Source organism: Capricornis sumatraensis, chromosome 1 (assembly GCF_032405125.1).
Source record: "Capricornis sumatraensis isolate serow.1 chromosome 1, serow.2, whole genome shotgun sequence".
NCBI lineage: Eukaryota > Metazoa > Chordata > Mammalia > Artiodactyla > Bovidae > Capricornis > Capricornis sumatraensis.
Genome location: NC_091069.1, coordinates 35,647,670 through 35,668,633, shown reverse-complemented (window position 1 = coordinate 35,668,633; position 20,964 = coordinate 35,647,670). Strand labels below are relative to the sequence as shown.

At 34.8% G+C, this 20,964-nt stretch overlaps 1 protein-coding gene across 3 annotated transcripts in view; it reads right to left on the bottom strand.

The window, feature by feature from the left end:
- Positions 1–3,732: 3,732 nt before the first annotated feature.
- The window catches only part of PPP1CB (protein phosphatase 1 catalytic subunit beta), a 36,356-nt gene continuing 19,124 nt past the window's right edge, over positions 3,733–20,964 (bottom strand). For all 3 annotated transcript variants that reach the window (XM_068963943.1, XM_068963953.1, XM_068963933.1), the window contains exons 4-9: positions 20,494–20,724; positions 18,436–18,540; positions 16,965–17,036; positions 12,666–12,817; positions 9,736–9,870; positions 3,733–7,592 (exon numbers count right to left, since the gene is read on the bottom strand). In XM_068963943.1, the coding sequence (XP_068820044.1) occupies positions 7,488–7,592; positions 9,736–9,870; positions 12,666–12,817; positions 16,965–17,036; positions 18,436–18,540; positions 20,494–20,724 (800 nt within the window). In that variant the 3' untranslated portion in view covers positions 3,733–7,487. The remainder of the gene's footprint in view (positions 7,593–9,735; positions 9,871–12,665; positions 12,818–16,964; positions 17,037–18,435; positions 18,541–20,493; positions 20,725–20,964) is intronic.

Below are 20,964 nucleotides of genomic sequence, written 5' to 3'. Positions count from 1 at the left end.
TACTCCAGGGGATCTTCCCTACCCAGGAATTGAAACCGAATCTCCTGCAGGCAGATTCTTTACCACTGAGCAGCCTGGGAAACACCCTATTTGTGGTACTTCCTAGTAATTAGTTCCTCAGTCAGCAACTCTGAAGAACGATTATTTAGTTCCCTTCTTTCTTGGGCTCTCACCCTTTTAGAGGATGGCAAAAACCACCTACATGTAAGAGGATACAATCTGGGAATTCATTTTTCTTTTTAAGCATCTTGGACATTTTCTTGAGTGAACCAAGAACAAACTGGCTGTGAAAACCTTAAATACTGATTCTCTTGAAGAAACACTGCTTGAAGCCTCATCCCGCTTTCTCTGGTGGTTCTCTTCTCCCCAAGATATCAGGGTTTACTGTGATTACTAGTTTCCAGCCTTGGGTACAGAATGTTTACTGCATACTGAATGTCTACTACAGGCATGCTGCTTTTCTTTTTTACAGATTGAAGGTTTGTGACAACCCTAACAGACCTGTGCAAGTCTGTTAGTGTGGCTTTAACAGCAGTATTTTCTCACATTATGTCTCTGTCACATTTTGGTAATTCTTGCAATATTTCAAACATTTTCATTATCATTATATTTGTTATGGTGACCCATGATCAGTGATCTTTGATGTTACTAATTATTTTGAGGTGTCACAAAGGAAGCCCATAAAAGCCCATCTATAAATGTGTTTTGATTGCTCCACTAACCAGCCATTCACTCATCTCACTCCCTTTCCTTGGGCCTTTTCCCTGAGACACAACAAAATTGAAATCAGTCCAGTTAAGGTTTTACAGCGGCTCCACAGTGTTTAAGTGAAAGACAGAATTGGATGTCTCCCATTTTAAATCAAAATCCAGGCATTTTTTACATAAATGGGATTGTATACACATTTAAAAAATGAAATATTTGATATGTGCAAAAATATTAGTAATATATATGCAAGCTAAGCATAAAATAAACACACAAGAAACCACTACCCACCGAAAAAGCATGAAACCTAAGACCCAAGGAATAGAACATAATACTGTTGAGATTCTGTATACTCTTCCTCCCTTCCCTTACTTCCCAGAAGAGGTGACTTCTGTTTTTCCCACTCCATACGCCTCCTCCTCCCAGGGGCTCTGAAAGGCTAAGCACTGGACTGCCAGGGAATTCCCCCATTCCATTTTTTTTAGATTTACCATATTCCCAAGCATAAATCTTGTTTGAAAACTTAACATCCTCTTTATTCTCCATACTTTTAAGACTTAGACATGACAGTGAATCATTTTCACTCTGTATAGGATTGTTCTATAAATATACCATAATGAATCAATGCTCCTGTCAAGTCGTTTGGGTTATTTTTTGCTATGACTGCTCTGAGTATTCCCATACACAGACCTGGTTATCTGTTGTGCTGTCTCTGTAAGGCGACTTAAGTTATCGATAGCTTGCACAGGCTCTGATTCGTTGGTTGGCTGACTGATCAGTGCACATGTATTAAAGTCAAATATTTTGACTACTACTTATATTTATGTATGTATGCCCCATGGGGCAACACGGAGTTTTTCTATAAATGCTTTAAAGTGAAACTGTTGGCTTTTCGAGTATGCACGTTTTCAACTAAGCAAGATTATCAATGCTAACTAAATTCATTTGCCAAGGAACTGTATGTACTAATTTTATGTAAGAGTTTCCATTTGTCGACATCTTACCAACATCATGTTTTCAGACAGTGTGACAAAGATTAATCTTAAGGGCCAGCCACTGATTCAAGCTGGGCAAAATTCGCTTCCTGGAATTTTGTACTATGACCAAGTACAGCTAATTGCTCTTTTATATGGTAGAGGTTAAAAACTCTTCAGAAGTATTAGCATTGAGCAGTAATCAAAAAGATAAAACTTCTCTCCAGTTTTCTCCACTGTACCTCACTTCTCTGTTCAGTAATGAAAATACCTATTTTTATTTCTCCTCATTCTAGCTTCTACTTATGACATAATCCTTATTTGTTAAATTGAGGCAACAGCCTGTCCACTTTCAAGTTTTGATTCCTGGTTATAAGTGTTCATTTACTAGGTTGACTTTTGAAAGACAAAGTGTCACACAGAACTACATCACCTTCCTAAAAATGTTTCAACTGGCTCACAACAAAGATGACTTTAAGGTCAATAAAATAAAACCTAAATAAAATGCAGCAAAGGGGAGGCAAGAAAGCAACCATAAGGATATTGCAAAGTTTGATACTGAACAAGAGACAATCTCCCCAGTGTGCCTGTGAGCAACCAGCTGAGAAATGTTCCTTCAACCAACTGAACACTGACTTATCATTATTTACCAATGTTTTACCAAATAAGGATTATAGTTCTGAAAACAAACTATCTTTGCCATACAGATCCAAATTAATTTTCTCCTGAGACTATTCCAGCATTCTTGTAAGACAGAAAAAGCAGTTAGATGAGGATAAAAACTGCAACTATTTTTGACTAATTTCTCCAAAAGATCAAAGTGTCAAAACAGAACCAATAATAGTAATTTTTGAAACTCGCTTGTCATTCATTAAACCAACATCTGCATCCATACTATGTGCCAGGCACTACACTAGGAGCTGTAGACACATCAGCGAACAAGAGACAAAAATCTCTGGTCCATATGCGTTTACATTCTAATCACATACAATTAGACTGATCTAGACCCAAAGGCTTCTAAGGACCAAAAAGAACTTTTTGTAGGAATGCCCAACATACTAATGGATCTGTACAGCAGATAATTTGATTTTCAGTGGCATGACCAAGCCCCAACTAAGATGGGCTACAAAACCTGAGGGCAATTATCCTGGAAGATGGGGATTTGTTCCTAAAACTTAAGGCATATACTGTGTAACAGATACATGTGCTAAGAATGGGGCCCTAGGCCTCACATAAGTTTTTCTGAGGTATTGGGTAATTTCCTGAGTTCTACCAGAATATGATTAAGGTGACTCCACCCCTCACACCTGCCTTTTCAGGAATCCTTATATTGAAAGCTACAGAGACAGAGCTCATGTTTGCCCAAGAATGGTAGGATAGGTGTCAGTTTGTTAACAACCTGTTGGTGAGTGAAAGCATTTTCAAACGGTGCCAGTATCAGTTTGAGAATTACATATTGGAGGGTAGCCTGATATAAGGTTGCCTTATATCAACACCACCCCAGTTTTGTTTCCTCTGCTCTTCCTCCCCTGAAGAAATATATTAGAAGATTATTATTATTGTTACATATAACAAATTAGTCCAATCAAACTTGTTACATATATTAAGGACTTCTCTGGACTACTTTATTGTTGCTCTGTATTACGTCTTTGTGACTTTGTCAAAACTCCGTGTTTATATAAGACTATAAATTAGTATACTAAAAGGCACACTGACTTTAATAACTAGTAATAATTATAATTAGTATAATAATATGATAATTTCAGATGTTTAGTTGTAGTCTTACTGCTCTCTCAGGAAGATTTTTTTGGCCTGTACATCCACTGAATTACTCAGATTTAGAAAGCTGCAAAAATTAATGTATATCTTACTTGGTGAACTCAGGCCAGGCTTAACAGAAAGCCTCTAGGGATAGACCTTAGGTTCCCACCTTTTTGTACATAGTATCAAAGAAATACTGAGTCTATGAGCTTCAGGCAGTTTATTCTCACTCTGTTTCACATATGTACAACACAGACCGCACAACACACTTATAAGCTTCCACACTACTGATACCCCAAATAATGTGTGTTACAAGTAAGATTTTGTAACATTAGTTGGCAAAGATCCCTAAGAGAAAAACAGCAAAGATTTATGGCTACTTGAGAATAAAGTAGAACAAAAAATAAGTGTCTCCCTGGTGGCTCAGACAGTAAAGAATCCACCTGCAATGAAGGAGATCTGGGTTCAATCCCTGGTGGGGGGGCAGAGATCCGCTGGAGAAGGAAATTGCACCCCACTCCAGTATTCTTGCCTGGAAAATCCCATGGACAGAAGAGCCTGGAGCACTAGAGTCCTTGGGGTCACAGAGAGCTGAACACGACTAAGTAACGAAACAACAATGTAAAAATAAGGTTTAATAAAATGCTGACCACCTGTAAAGAAAGTAACAATGAGAAATTAAAGAATGTTATGATTTAATCAGTCAACCAATATAAGAAGAGGTGGTAGCTGAAGAAATTAAGTTTTCACTTAAAAAAATTTTCTGATCAATGGATTTATTTAGAAATTCTGGCATTCAAATGTATAGGTAAAACTTGAACAAGAGATCAAAATTTCTACATTGAATCTAAATTTCACTTTTGTTGAAACATTATAAAGAGAATAAAGATAATAAAACTTTAAAGTATGTACTTACATGGAATCAACTTGTGTCTTACTTAACTACTGTTCACTTTGCAAGGTATGCTGTCACTTTACACTCCTTTTAACCACTTTTTAGCTGTTTACGGAAGTTATAAAACACTAAACTCTATTAGCAAAGAGAGACACAGTATTTCTATGTCAGGCAACTGGTACAGTGAGGCTGTTAAGTATCTTTTCAGGCACACTTTTTATTCATGGATGGATTTACAAGGAACAGAAGAGGTGGATTAAGTCACAGTAGCAAGGTTAGAGTAAGCCTGCCTATTTTCCCTCTTATCTAAACACATTTTTAGAATGCAAAAGAAAAAAATTGGGTTTTTTTTTCTGGTTTAAAAGAGTTGCCAAAGAGAAAAAGGAATGTATCTGAACTTATAAATGGAGATATATTTAAGTTCTTGGGCTCAATATATTAATAATATACATTTACATATTCTTAAAAGACATCTCAAGATACTCCCGGTTTTCCCTCAGACGAATTTTTTTTTAAAAGGCCTATAACCTCTCATACTTTCAATTAGTCACTTTTTTTAAACTTTAAATTCTGCTTGCAGGTATTTTGACCCAACATTTTGAACAAACCAGTCTTGCTGATCATGATTAAAACTGTTCCCTAGGCAAAATTAAAATAGTGAATGCTAAAAGCTTCAAATATTTGTAGTTGATTCTTTCCATTCAAGAACAGAAACTGACCAACATAATCCATGTGATCCATCATATTATCACAGTTATCTAGTGTGTTCAGTGACTATGTCATGACATTTAGAATAAAGATAAATTTGAATATAGAAAATTATTAAAATTCAGAGAGGAAAAATGACATAAATTAGTGACAGGGAAGCACAATAGAAATTAGTGACACTAAATTTTTGATATTCTTCTCCTAAGAAACAAAGTTTTATTTAAGTAACAGTGTTACCAAGCAAATAATATTTGTAATGAACACAGTATATGAAAAGAAGCTGTTAAAAGTGATTTGAAGACTGAATTTTAAAATGTGATAAATTTCCATTCTTCAAATTCAATGACCAATATTAATTTGCTTAATTAGTGACTATTCAGTATTAACCTGACTAAATTATTATAAAAACTCAGTATAGAGAATTCAAATTAATGTGTTTTGACTAATACTAAGATATATAAGCCTTTGTTTCCTCCCAAAGGCTTATTTTCTAGACCCCCTTCACACTGTGACTACTAAGAGTACAGCTAAAATTCTATTAAAAATTGTTCAACTTACTCTTCAGTTGGGAAGATATTTAAATCACATTAGATAAAAGCCTGTTTGACCAAATATATCATAAGCAGTATATGAACAATTTTTAAAAAAGAACCAATTCAGCATGAAAGATATTAAAAATCTATTTGAATAAAATGTGTTTAAATGTTTCACTGTAAAGGAAAAAAAAGGACTAAAATAACCAGTCAGGCTTCATATCAATTAGACAACTTTTACTAATGAGAAAACTACATTTAAAATGTGCTTTAAAACAAAATGGCATTAGAAAAAAAAGAAGACATATGCATTTGATAGAACTTTGCACTGTGCTGAAAATCAAATCTCCTGCAGTAATACAATACGCCAATTCTTAAGATGTAAGTTAATAGAATTCTCAATTTACATTTTCAAAGACGATATTAAGGTCAAGAATTTCACATCTATGGTAGCACTTATAGGAGGGCATTTATAAATATGATGTCCATCCCTATGAAGCTTACAAATTTGACAATGCTCAATAATAGCTTTTAGAATCACATCCAAAAGTGTTGCACCCAAAGAATTATGAATTGGTGTCCTGTAAGTTCTCCTAAAATCTTTATGTTGACTCTTCTACTCCTGTCACTTGTTAACACTACCCTTAAAAAAAAGAGAACAGGAAAAGAAAGGCTGCAATAAACCCTTGATCATGTACAGAAATTATTGCTACTATAGTTCACTACAAAGCATGTTTATACAATATCATATGAATTTCGATCATGAAAAATCAGAATAAAAATCTTTAGTGACATAAGCCTTACAATCGTATACAACATTCACATGGCAATATTAGACAGTCAAGCACCCAATACCCATGGTTGACAAATGTCCCACTGACCAGCATTCATATAAATACATCCTTCGTACAGAGGGAGAAAAAATAGTGTCAGCTTTCCAAGGCTTGTCAAAAAAGGATTCTCATGTTCTGTGGATCTAAAAACAAAAAACAACAAGAACAAAAAAAAACCCAAAAAAACAAAACCAATGCAGGTGAGGGTGTTACCAGAAAGTTAAGCATGCCAAAAAGGTGTTTCGTGCGAATTAAAACCTAAAGCCAAGGTACCACATAATCACATTACCAACTAGTTGGGTATACTAAATGAGCCTTATTTTAAATGAAATGCTACTGCACAATAGAGCATCAATAAGTTAAAATTAGAGTGCACAAACTCAAATCAGTGGCCATTTCTGTATGAAGCAAAATATTCACTATGAGCTGTAACAGTTGCCCAAACTGATTAAATCACTCGATTGGACAGTTTGCATATTTTAAAAAATATCTCTAAATTCCTTTTTACTGTAATGAGGCATAAGTTTTCTTAGTAAGATCAAACAGGTACATAAGTAAAGAAGCAATGGAAAATTAATAGTTGATGAATGTCTTCAAAAATCTTCCCACATTGCACTTTTTTAAATGTTTGGGGAAAAAATTTAAAGAATTTGCCATTATTTCAGCAAAAACAAACAAACAAACAAAACAAGCCCAAAATAATTAAACAACCAAGCAACACTAAAACCACATTACACAGATGGATCATCATGCTTTCGTCTGGTTTAACTATCACATCTAGTTTAACTGGGATGCTTTTCAGCTTTAAAAACTGTGATACGTGAAGATGTAACTTTAATGGGTAATTCTGAATTTGGATTTAACTTTGTTGAATATTATAACAGAGTATACTTATTACAATACAGTGTAGCACATCTTTCTATTAGAAAAAAATTTAAGATCCTTTACCCGTCTCCTTAAGTTAAAGGTGTGACATCATAAAGGGTGTCAAATGGCTGGATGGTTTTACAGTGCACACTTAAAGATTATGAAGTATGTCCTTAACAAATCGGATGGTTTCTTTACAGAGTTCCTTTCTTCACCTTTTCTTCGGTGGATTAGCTGTTCGAGGTGGAGTGACAGGACGTCCTGAATTCAGTCCACCATATTGGTACTTAGCTTTCTTTTCAGACGGTTTCAATATCTTAAAGTAAATAATTTAATAACAATGTTACCTTTTTCAATTACAATAAGTTTAAGGAAATTATTGTTACATAGTAGGCTTCTCAATAAATGACATCAATTGTAAAATTGTAGGAAAAAAATAGCAAAGTTCTACAGTCATTTCTCACATTTAAAAAGTATCAAAAAATAAATAAGTACAAATGTCTGAATATCACTATTATTGGTCATTCCATTGACAATTTAGTGACAAAAGCTCAAGTACACAAAACCCATCAACTATTCAATCCTTAGATCTAAGTATAAAAATTTTCAAACTAGTGTATCTCTGTGATGAGGAAAAAGCACTAAGAGTCAAAAGATTCAGGTTCTCATCATAATTCTCCTATTTATTTAGAGGGTAATTAGTCACAAATTCTTCAATCTTCATTTATTATGTGTATACAGATCTTTCACTTAGCTATATATATTAAGTATCATAAAGTTCACCATTTAAACTGTAGAAAGACAACAATTTTTAACATATTTACAACTATGAAACCACTGGTATAATCTAACATTAGAACATGTTTGTCACTCCAGGAAGAAACCTTGTTCCCAAAAGCACTCACTCACTCTTTATTTCCATTATTGATTGCCCTAACCCCCTTCAACTCTAAGCAATCACTACTTTACTTTCCTCTATTGAACTGTCTTTTCTGGCTATTTTAAATAAATGAAACCAGACAATTTGTGCTATTGTGACTGGCTTCTATCACTGAGATAATGATTTTGATGTAGCATGTATGAGTACTTTATTACTTTTAATTGCCAAACAATATGCCACATTTTGGATACTCCACATTTTGTTTATTCATTCTTTAGCTGATACCTTTGGGTATTATAAATAATGTTCCTATTAATATGTATATATACATGTATTTGAGTACTATTTTCAATTCTTTCAGGTATATACCTAGGAGTGGAAATGCTGGGTCATATAGAAACTTTTTATGTTTAACTTTTTCAGGAACTGACAAACTATTTTCCAAAGTGGCTGTACCATTTTCCATTCCCACTATCAATATATAAGGTTCCAACTTCTCCAAATCCCCAGCAACACTTTGGTTATATCAAAAAAAAAACAAAACAAAACACAACACACACCAACAAAAATACAAACTATTTGTTGAAGGATATGGCCTGGTTACTACATTTAAATCTGAATGAGAAATCCAACATTTAGCATTCAATTATATTAGCTGATAGTAATGGAAACCTCTGTTACCTTTTTTAAGAGAAATACAGGGTGTCAAGGACAAAAAAATAAAGTTATTTTAGTCCATGAGCAAGAATGATTAAGTAGTATGCTAAAGCTGGTCTCTTTCTTAAATGTAAATGTTTCTATATTCACAAATAGATACTTTGAGATTATTTGGAAGGTTTTTCTAGGCAAATATTCTACATCATTTTCATCAGAGTTCATAAACTCTTTCTACTCAACGCCTGTCCCATCCATTCATCTTGCAAAAGAAAACAAAATCTGAATTCACATTCTTTTAGTAGCAAAGCCACTACCTAAGGATTCATACAGCAATTTCCAATTTAAACACATGCCACCAAGAATGACTGACATGACTTAGATTTCCAAAAACTCTAATTATGAGATATATACCTGAAAGACTAGAGTATTTCTGAATGAAAACAGAAATCTATAGGGAGTCCAAGAGTGATAATTACTTCTGAATAAAACTGATTTCCTATACTTCCTCAAGGAAAGAACACAAATCTGCAAGAAAATTCTTCTGACAATAGTTTTAAATTAGATTTCCAGATGTTAACTTATAGTTACCAAAGGAGAAAAAGAGTAGGGGAGAGATATATTAGGAGTTTGGGATACAAACTACTATACATAAATTAAATAAATAACAAGGTCTTACTGTACAGCACAAGGAACTATATTCAACACACTGCAACAAACCACAGTGGGAAAGAATATGAAAAAGAACATGTATGTAAGTAACACTCTGCTGTACACCAGAAACTAATTCAATATTGTAAGCCAACTATACTTCAATTAAAAAATCAACTATAAGTCAATTAAAAAGATTTCCAGTTGTTAAAAAATTTATATTTAAAAAGAGAACAAAAAAGAAGAAATAAACAAAAGTATACATATGGCATACCTGAAATGAACACATCAAAGTTTCATCCACACTCATCATTCCACCAGCATTATCAAACTCGCCACAGTAATTTGGGGCTGAAAACAGGGTTACCAGTTGTCGCTTAGCAAAGAATTCATATCCATCTTCCACAACCTGGCAGAGAAAAAGTCAAAAGAAAAAACATTTATGTATCTTTTAAAATTTTCAACCATCAGTACTAATTAAGATAAATGTGACAAAGACCTGAAAAAATACAAACCCCTGTTTTGTTTGGGAAGCCTGATTTTTATTCTTAAACTTACCCGAGAAAATATTAAAATTGGCTTTCCTTTCCTATAAAGCCAAGAATTTAGCTTAAAAAAAATAAATTTATGATTACTGAAGTTCAAAAATACCATTTTCAAGTGTTCTACTACCATTCTCCATATGCTAACAGGAACAGTGTCTAATGGGAGCTGAGATACCAAATACTTCTTAGACGATGGCACTATGGTCCAAATATAAAATCCTTGATTCAATGAACAATAATCAATGAAAGACAGTTTATGTTATGAACATTTTTCTTCTTCTACTTTCTAATTTCCTATTAGTATTACAAACATTGAAAACTTTACTAAGCTGAGCTTAATTTACAGACTGTGCTACTACAAATTAGCTGCCTATAGATTTTTATGTATATAACTCTTTTCCTTAATGATTTAAAATGATTTCTAGAATCTGTTGTCAATTCCTCAGTAAATTAAACAATTTATGTTTCTCAGATCTACAACTCTGAGAGGTAGGCAATGACATGTAAACATTTTCTATTTATTTACGTAAAAACACGTAAAAATACATTTTGAAGTCTTTTATGTATTCTGATTAAGCAAAATTATCCTACAATAGTGGGAGAAAGCACTTCAACAACAATCTACATTTTTATATAATTCCTACCTAGGTATCAGGCACATGTTCCTGTTGTTATTACTTCATGGTAAAATTTAGGTATTAACCTTTTCTGTTAAGACCTTGGCCAGCTTACCGACTCCAGCTCAGCATACTGCCTGGCATTCAGTAGGTCCTTTTAGTTCTTAGTTTGCTTGTTCATATGTTTATTTATTCACATATTTACCAAAAGAACAGGGTTTTTTTTTTTTTAAAGGAAACTGTGTGTTGTTTCCCATCATAAGTCTCTTAATTTTAGAGATAACAGGCTTGAGAATAAGCAGAACAGGATTTGGAGGTGTCTAGAAAACGACCATGGCATCCATTACTGCATGGGCATAGGAGGGGAAAAACTGGAAGCAGCGACAGATTTTATTTTCTCCAAAATCACTGCAGCCATGAAGTTAAAAGACACTTGCTCCTTGGAAGGAAAGTGATGACAAACCTAGATAGAATATCAAAAAGCAGAGAAGGCTGCTGCTGCTAAGTCACTTCAGTCGTGTCTGACTCTGCGACCCCATAGACGGCAGCTCACCAGGCTCCTCCGTCCCTGGGATTCTCCAGGCAAGAACACTGGAGTGGGTTGCCATTTCCTTCTCCAGAGAAGGCTGAGCACTGCAGAATTGATGCTTTGGAATTGTGGTACTAGTGAAGACTCTCGAGAGTCCCTTGACTGGGAAATCAAACCAGTCAATCCTAAAGGAATCAACCCTGAATATTCCTTGGAAGCTCCTTTATTGGAGGTTCAGCATCCAATACTTTGGCCACTTGATGCAAGGAGCTGACTCACTGGAAAAGACTTATGCTGGGAAGATTTAAGGCAAAAGAAGAGAGAAGCAAAGAATGAGATGGTTAGACAACATCACCAACTCAGCGGACATAAATCTGAGCAAACTCTGGGAGACAGTGGAGGACAGAGGAGCCTGGTGTGCTGCAGTCCACGGGGTCAGAGAGTTGGACACAACTCAGCGACCAAACAACACAACAACAAGAAGTCTTATATAAACACAATGCTCACTGATTAAAAGACAACTTTGCCAAAAGCAAAGAATTTGGGTATATGACTTCATTCAGTTGAACTAGAAAATTTTAACAGCAAAAAGGGCATGTGATACACAACATGCACAGAAAATGAGAAGCCTGTCATGTGTGTTATCACACAGGATCTTCACATAAACGGGTAGAAGCAGTCAAGGTTTATGGGGCACAAAGCTGCAGAAAAAAACTATGTAAGTATATATAGCATATAAATAACTCAATAAATTTTACCTTAATAAACAAGGAATCTTTAAATATTTACAAATTTAAAATATGTAAGAGCAGCTAAAAAAGATTTTTAAAAAATGCTTTTCAGTGTATTGCAAATCAGTTATGTTCTAGAGAGCATGAGGACTGGGTATTTACTTACCACCCTGATTCAATAATTACCAAGACTTTACTACATTTATTTCATCTATCTCCCTGCTCCTTTTTCTGATGTATTTTAAAGCAAAACACCTTACCACTACATACTTGAGCATGCATTTCTGAAAAATATGGACATCGTTCTTACATAGCAATACAATTCATCGCAGCTAAAACAATTAACAATGACTCCTTGGTATCTAACACACAGTCTATAATCAAATCTTCCCAATGATCTCAAAAATGTCTTTTTAGAGTGTGGTTTGTTCTTATCAAAATCCACACAATATATTTGATTGTTATCTATAATATGTAACTATCAAATTAAAATGGAATCAAATATTTCTAGAAGGTTGCAGACAAGCATTGAAAAATTTGTTAATATTGTAATACACTACAAAAATATATTCCTTTGAAATCTTTCCTCTTAGAGGGTAAGAAAGAGTTAACTATTCATTAGGTTATTAATTGTGAAATCAAGGTATAGGATTTACCTCCTCTGTTTTCCTTGTAATAATTAGCTTTCTTACATTTCAATTTTCTCAAAATGATTGAAAAAAAAATGGCATAAACCTGGATGAAGTTAATATCAAAACATCCAGAAGTTTTGTATTTCATACCTGATGAGCTCGACAAATCAAGTCTAAATCATGACGATTCAGAAATTTACTGACTACGTCAGCTCCGAAAGTGAAGGAAACACCACGATCATTTTCTCCCCACCCTTGCACATCCTTATCTGGGTCAGACCACAGCAAATCACAGAGCAAGCCTTTAAAGGATAAAAACACAGCAATGAAAAGACAGAATTTATAAAATTAAGTATATCTACATCACACTTCTTCTCCTGTCCTCCTACCTTTTAATAAATACTGCCAATCATTGCCCCCTAGTATCCCAGCCTATAAAACTCAGCCATTTTTTGTTAAAGTAACCACACATATACAATGTTGCCTGGCTTAAGGTAGTACTCCCCAGCCCTTTAAACAGGTAAGAAATATATGTACAAAATGCTCTAAAGATGATATTGGAAAAGGTTCTTCATCTTTTGTCTATGGTTTCTCTGTATGGATACCAACTGACTCAGCAGCATTTCCTGAATAATTTCATCCTTTCCTTACAGAGCTACCGATCCTGCTTCTGGTGCTATAATCTATTCCATTAACCTACTTTATCACTGAGACATCAACACACTAGAGCTTGTAAATAAATCTTTCCATTTAGTAGGTCTATTCCCACTCATTAATTTTCTTCAGGACTGTCTTGGTTACTTTTAATCCTTTGTTCTTCTATATATAAACCTCTGAATCAGTTTGTCTAATTCTGTGAATCCAACTGAGATTTCACTGTAACTACATTTGATCTATAGATCAATTTGAGGGAAGAAAATATTTTCTACAAAAGCCTGGAAGATTTAAATAAATTATGGAGGAACAAAATCAGATCAAATCCTTGACTTTATAGTTTTCAGGCTTAAAAAAAAATAGAGCTAAAAATATTTAAATATTGGTGACAGAGGATGAGATGGTTGGATGGCATCACTGACTCAATGGACATTGAGTGTGAGCAAACTCCTGGAATGTGAAGTCAAGTGGGCCTTAGGAAGCATCACTATGAACAAAGCTAGTGAAGGTGATGGAATTTCAGTTGAGCTCTTTCAAATCGTAAATGATGATGCTGTCAAAGTGCTGCACTCAATATGCCAGCAAATTTGGATAACTCAGCAGTGGCCACAGGACTGGAAAAGGTCACTTTTCATTCCAATCCCAAAGAAAGGCAATGCCAAAGAATGCTCAAACTACCACACTATTGCACTCATCTCACACATTAGCACAGCAATGCTCAAAATTCTCCAAGCCAGGCTTCAATAGTACATGAATCTTGAACTTGCAGATGTTCAAGCTGAATTTAGAAAAGGCAGAGGAACAAGAGATCAAATTGCCAACATCCGTTGGATCATAGAAAAAGCAAGAGAGTTCCAGAAAAACATCTACTTCTGCCTTATTGACTATTCCTAAGTCTTTGACTGTGTGGACCACAACAAACTCTGGAAAATTCTTAAAGACAGGAGAATACCAGACCACCTGACCTGCCTCTTGAGAAATCTGTATGCAGGTCAGGAAGCAACAGTTAGAACTGGACATGGAACAACAGACTGGTTCCAAATAGGGATAGGAGTACATCAAGGGTGTATACTGTCACCCTGATTATTTAACTTATATGCAGAGTACATCATGAGAAACGCTGGGCTGGATGAGGATGAACACAAGCTGGAATCAAGATTGCCAGGAAAAATATCAATAACCTCAGATATGCAGATGACACCACCCTTATGGCAGAAAGTGAAGAACTAAAGAGCCTCTTGATGAAAGTCAAAGAAGAGAGTGAAAAAGTTGGCTTAAAACTCAACATTCAGAAAACTAAGATCATGGCATCCGCTCCCATCACTCATGGCAAATAGATGGGGAAACAATGGAAACAGTGAGAGACTATATTTGTTTGGGCTCCAAAATCACTGCAGAAGGTGACTGCAGCCATGCAATTAAAAGATGCTTGCTCCTTGGAAGAAAAGCTATGACCAACCTAGACGGCATAATAAAAAGCAGAGATATTACTTTGCCAACAAAGGTCTGTCTAGTCAAAGCTACGGTTTTTCCAGTGGTCATGTATGGATGTGAGAGTTGGACTATAAGAAAGTGAGTGCTGAAGAATTGATGCTTCTGAATTATAGTGTTGGAGAAGACTTTTGCGAGTTCCTTGGACTGCAAGGATATCCAACCAGTCCATCCTAAAGGAGATCAATCCTGAATATTCATTGGAGGGATTGATGCTGAAGCTGAAACTCCAATACTTTGGCCACCTGATGTGAAGAACTGACTCATTTGAAAAGACCCTGATGCTGGGAAAAATTGAAGGTGGGAGAAGAAAGGCATGACAGAGGATGAAATCGTTGGATGGCAACACTGACTCGATGGACATGAGTCTGAGTAAATTCCAGGAGTTGGTGATGGACAGGGAGGCCTGGCATGCTGCAGTCCATGGAGTCACAGAGTCAGAATCAACTGAGCAACTGAACTGAAGTGAAACTCCAGGAGATAGTAAAGGACAGGGAAGCCTGGCATGCTGCAGTTCATTAGGTTGAAAAGAGTTGGATGTGACTTAGCGACAACAACATCTTCATCATTCTAACAGTAGCGTAAGTCTTAGGAGGGACTGAGACCATCTTGGGAATGTAAATTAAGAAGACCAATAAATCTACTCTGAGAAATCAAAATTTAATATGCAGGCAGAGAAGGAATGAGCAATTAAGTATTGGAAAGGTATTGTCAAAACAAAAGAAGAGATTAGAATAGCAGATCTCCTGAAAGGCGAAGAATTAACCTAGAAGTACGAAATGGTTAAGCTTCAAGTACAATGAATAAATGCTAAGGGAAGACTGTTTTAGAATGAGTTGGGGTCAAAGATTTTTTTTTTTGATAATCCATATACTAATTCAGCTTATAACAAAAGGAGCTCTTCATTCTGAGCCACAATATAGCTTATCTTGGTAGAGGAAGTATCTGAAACATATTGTAGAAATGGTGGCAATGTACACTTAATTTCTATCATCATTTCCTAAGCTCCTGTCATAAGAAATCCACCAGTATAAGAAATCCACTATGATGGTCTCAATTTACAAACTCTTTCTGATTTCTAAAGAATCAGAAGCTGATTCTTTAAATACACACACACACACAGCTCTATAGTGCTCATAGTTTCCAGTCTGTTTCCACAAAAGCAGCAGTGAGAGATTAAGATACTATTCTATGATTTTTGTATGACAAAATAACTAGAATGTAGTTGGCTTTCGGGACTATCTGGAAAATGCAACTGCCTCGATGCATTCAAAATCAAATAATCATAGCAAAAACAATGTGGCCTTCTTCAACCTTAACAGAATCAAGACAAGAATCCGAGAGTCAAGGTTTAATGTTTATAATCCAAGTCCTAATGAATAAGCCCCAATAATCATTAGGCTATTGTTTCAACAACATTAATTTAGAAAATAAATTTCTAAATATGACAGACAATATGAAAGCTCAAAATGGCCATTTCATGGCATCTCAAAAACTTCCCATTAAAATATGATGGAAAGAGAAATTTAACATGCCATCTTTGAAACTGATTTATACCTGAGCTATACCATCAACAGGAACTCTCAAGATGTAATCCCTCGAAATTTGTATTGTACCTTATTTTAAATAAATACTCTATTATTACTTAAGTACTAGCTTCTATTAGGTTTAGTCAAATATATTCTAAATTACAGTCAAAATCTGGCAAAATGCTTTTTTAAAAAAAATAATCAACACAGAAACAGTGGTACTCTGTTAGGAGACAATGTACTGCAACATGTCAGAGGCTTACTGATAAAAGAGGATCTATACAACTGTTTATATGGTTGATGTTTAGTCATGAGTAGCATTCTGAGTGATATCATTATGTTCTCAGTATGCTTTAGTACACTGAGCAAAACACAGCAAGATTTTAGGTAAAAATAAGTTTGACAGAACCATATTACAGTTATAATAAAATCTAAAACTTCTGTACTATGGGGAATTAGTGGAGAGTGAAATATTTTGTATTATTCCAAGTAGTAATCTGTAGTAATCTGTAATCTGAGTTTAGTCACTCAGTAGTTAGCTTATGGACTACTAAAACAAAGCTCTATTTATTACACAATACAGTCCTACTTTCATTAAATATAATAAAGTTCAAATATGCCAACAGTTTACATTAAAAATTGATTAAGGGACTTTCCAGGTGCTCCCAATGTAGGGAGCACAGGTTCGATCCCTGGTTGGTGAACTAAGATTATGCATGCTGCATGGTGTGACCACACACACACACACAAGACTAAACTTCTCTATATACTTAACCTGTATCAGGGACATCAGTGGGTCTCATAATTCTCCGTATCTGCTCCATAGATTGCAGGTCTGGTGACAGTCCTATAAATGAAAACAGGACTCACAGTACTGATATCTAAAAAATTTTCACTCCAAATAAAAAGCTTTTAATCAAAGTAGATTCACTATGTGAAATGAAAGATAGTTTCAAGCATTCCTTTCAATGTTATCTTTAAAACATTGGGTTATTAAATAGAATCCCACCTTGATATAAAAGAACATTATGATTAGGTCTTCCCTATTTTTCCCTACCAGAGAAATAAAACTCCTTTTCATTTCAAAAGATTTTTCAAGGAAAAAAATTCTACCACTTTTCTTTATTTCCATAGGAAGGCACTCAATTCTAGTCCTTCCTACTAAGAAGTCTGGCCACTTCTTAGCACTTAATCATAAACATTTCCTAAATGTCTAGTGTTTCCTATACAATGTTTCAACTAACATAGTAAATTATGTTCTAAGAATAAACAATTTATTACCTCAGGCTAAGACACATGCATGTATCTTTTAGCATTTTTCTACCTTAATTCTTCCTGCACACTGATGAAAAACTATTTTCACTAAATTATCTCCCTGTACAAAAACCCAATGTGGTTATTAAACCATTCAACAAACTCCTTTGCCCAGTGCGCATATCTCCAAAATCTGATCCCATCATACTCCAAAATGTATCTGACATCCTAGTTGGGCCAGCCCTCACATAGTCCTTCAACTAGAGAGACTCTCACGTCCTTTTCATCTCCAAAACCCAAGCTTCCGTAAATGTTTGCCCAACAATTCTCTCCTTTCCTGATTTTTCATTATAATTACTGTCAACAAGTACTCTGACAAATTCCTTTCATTACTCAATTATCTGTTTTGAAAATATGTTTTATCAACAGGTTTTAAAATGCTTCAAGATAGCCAGATCATACACTATCTATATTTTTTCATGGTATTCAGCCAACTGCTAGACACGTTAGTTTTTCAAATAAACTGTCATATATTTATCATTCTATTATTACTTTTAGGACGTAAGCAGACATTGTACATAAAGCCTAGAACTCTTGGCACGTGAGAATATTAAACTCAATTATATGTGAATTCTGATGAAAGGCATTTAATAGACAGAAGAAAATAGTCATGATTCTTGCATTTTCCCTGATAGTTTTCTGTCAAAACTGAGGCAAAGCAAAGACATTTTTTTCAAGCAAAACTCTGGTCATCCTCCTCATATATGAATTTCTTTAAAGACAAGTACTAAATCTGCATTTCCATTATGTATAAATAACCACAAATTTCTAGTTATTAAAAGGTATTTTTGGCTATGTTCAAAACAGTTTTAATCACTTGAGTCTTCAAACAAGCACTGCTTTGTTTTCCCACAGCACCTCAATAAACATAGGCCCTTTCTAAATAAGGGAAGAAAAAGAAGAAGAGCCATAAGGCAGATTTACTAGTCTACCTCCATGACAACAGAAGATCTTCTCATCCACAATGGCAGCTATAGGCAGACAGTTGAAACAGTCAGTGAAGGTCTTCCACAACTTAATATTAAATCTTCGTTTGCCTAAAGAAAGGACAAACAGAACAAATCTAAAACTGTTCTCATTAGCTATTCTAACAGCCACAGACTTATACATGATTCCAATTTTCTTTATGTTTCACCTAGCACTTGTGTTTTTCTATAATGAATGTCACTTGGTAATACATATAATAAACATTCAGCACCTTCAGTAAAATTACGAAGACTAATAAGATTTTGCCAGGTGTTTTATGAAACAAATCAAACATTTTTGCCTTTTAAGATCACTATAATATAGCAACTCTAAACAATCTAACAGATTATTAATTTTTTCCATTCAACATGTTAAATACCTAGCCAAATAAGTAAGCAGAAGTGAAAAGAGTGACTCTGGAGACTGTCCCTTTTAACTCTAATGCACTGGTAACATGGTATAAACTTGCTGCCAAGAAAGGAGAATTTCCAGGTGCTTAACTTTTGAGTAAATTTCTACTTGGCACCACAACAAGGATAAATAGAGACACAAAGGCTATAATTTTCCTGTAATCTAACATCAAGAACTACAATGAAGACAGTCTTAAATCCATGTTCACCTTTTTGGAGTTACTGAGTTTTCTGAATTTGGTAGTAAGTTGCAACAACTAACCAAGGGGAAGAATAAAAGACACAAAGCACTCATTTCCTATGCTTTTTATGCCATAACCTTTCTCTCAATGAACAAGTATAACTGAAAGTGTTTACAAGCTACTCTCACATACATTTCACTTGATTTCTTTTCTATCCTTATTAGTAGTCAAGTCCATATTTTATCCTTTAATAATACACCTCTATTTCTGATATAGCTTCAGAAAAGTGGTTATAGCTTGGTGTACTACAATCCACTTCTTGTCTACTGGTCTGATTTAAACAACTGAAACCATACACTACACCTTAGAAATAAAAATGCAATCTAAAATCATTCCGACTAGAATGTAAACTCTGTAAGAATAGAGATCATCTCTCTTGAGCACTGCTGCATTCCTAGTATTTAGAATAGTGCCTGGCATATAATACATCCTCAAAAGTTTGTCAAATAAATGATTACATGAAACAGAGAGGGGTTCTAATAGCTCTACCATAATTAAGGATGGAAAAAAGCAAAAACAGATTCTAATGGAGAATTCAGCACTGAAAAACAAAATTCCATTTGAAAATCTTTGTTAATTGGTTCTAACTTTTAATTAATCAAACATATGTTCATTCACTCTCTTGTTAAGTTGGTTGCTCAGTCGCGTCAACTCTTTGCGACCCCATGGACTGTAGCCTGCTAGGCTCCTGAATCCATGGAACTCTCCAGGCAAGAATACTTGAGTGGGTTGCCATTCCCTTCTCCAGGGGATCTTCCCAACCTAGGGAAGCCCATTCACTTCCATAACCTAACCAAAAGCAAAAAGACCAAAGTCAAATGTAACAGGGTCATCTGTAACACTCGGAAATACCACCACACAACAGCAAACCAGTGATTTCTATTGATGAAAAAGAGTACAACAAAATAAGGACCAGAGTACCTAACATCCTTATAGGTACAGATTAAAATTCTAATAAACTTCAAATTTTAAATAATTTCATAGAATTTCTCAATTTTTTTTGTGACATAGGCTCAATAAGAGTTTTTATCACATCACAAGAAAACTAAAACCTTAGTGGAGACTAGAAACAGGCTACTTACTATCTATAGTGATGTCTGTTCCACTTGGATATTTTTACTATATAAACTAATTATAAGAGGGACTTTCAGCTGAGTAAGCTGCAGCCAACCTGAAACAACATGACTGAGGAGATCCTAAGGAACCTATTTAACTAATAACATGTTTCCCAGTTTCAGGTTCCTCTTCCATGAAAGGCTCTCTTCTTGGGCTTCTGCTTGATCATATTTTTTAAAACTCGAAAGAATTCTTCTGAACAGAAAACTACTAGAGAATTTTCCAATTAAAAAGAAATGCTTTTATTTTTACTTACATTCATCATAGAATCCATAAATGCGATTGATGCTAGCACACTCATGGTTTCCTCTTAAGAGAAAGAAGTTTTCTGGGTATTTGATTTTATACGCCAATAGCAAGCAGATTGTTTCCAAAGACTGCTTTCCTCTGTCCACATAATCTCCTAAGAAAAGATAGTTGGCTTCTGGGGGGAAACCCCCATATTCAAATAATCGCAGTAAATCTGTATACTGTCCATGAATATCTCCTAAAAATAGAAAGAGCCAGTTTCAGAAAGTTTACGGTTACTGTGGTAAAGCAGCTTCTATGAAATGATTCTCAATGTTTGTACCCTTATGTAATCCTCTCTCCTGAATGTGGGCTGTAACTAGTGACTTACTCCTCACGAAGAAGAGACAGCAAAAGTGAGATGGGCTGTCACTTCTGAGACTGGGTTACAAAAGATTGTAGCTTCCCATCTTGCCTGCACTTTCTCTTGCCTTCTCTC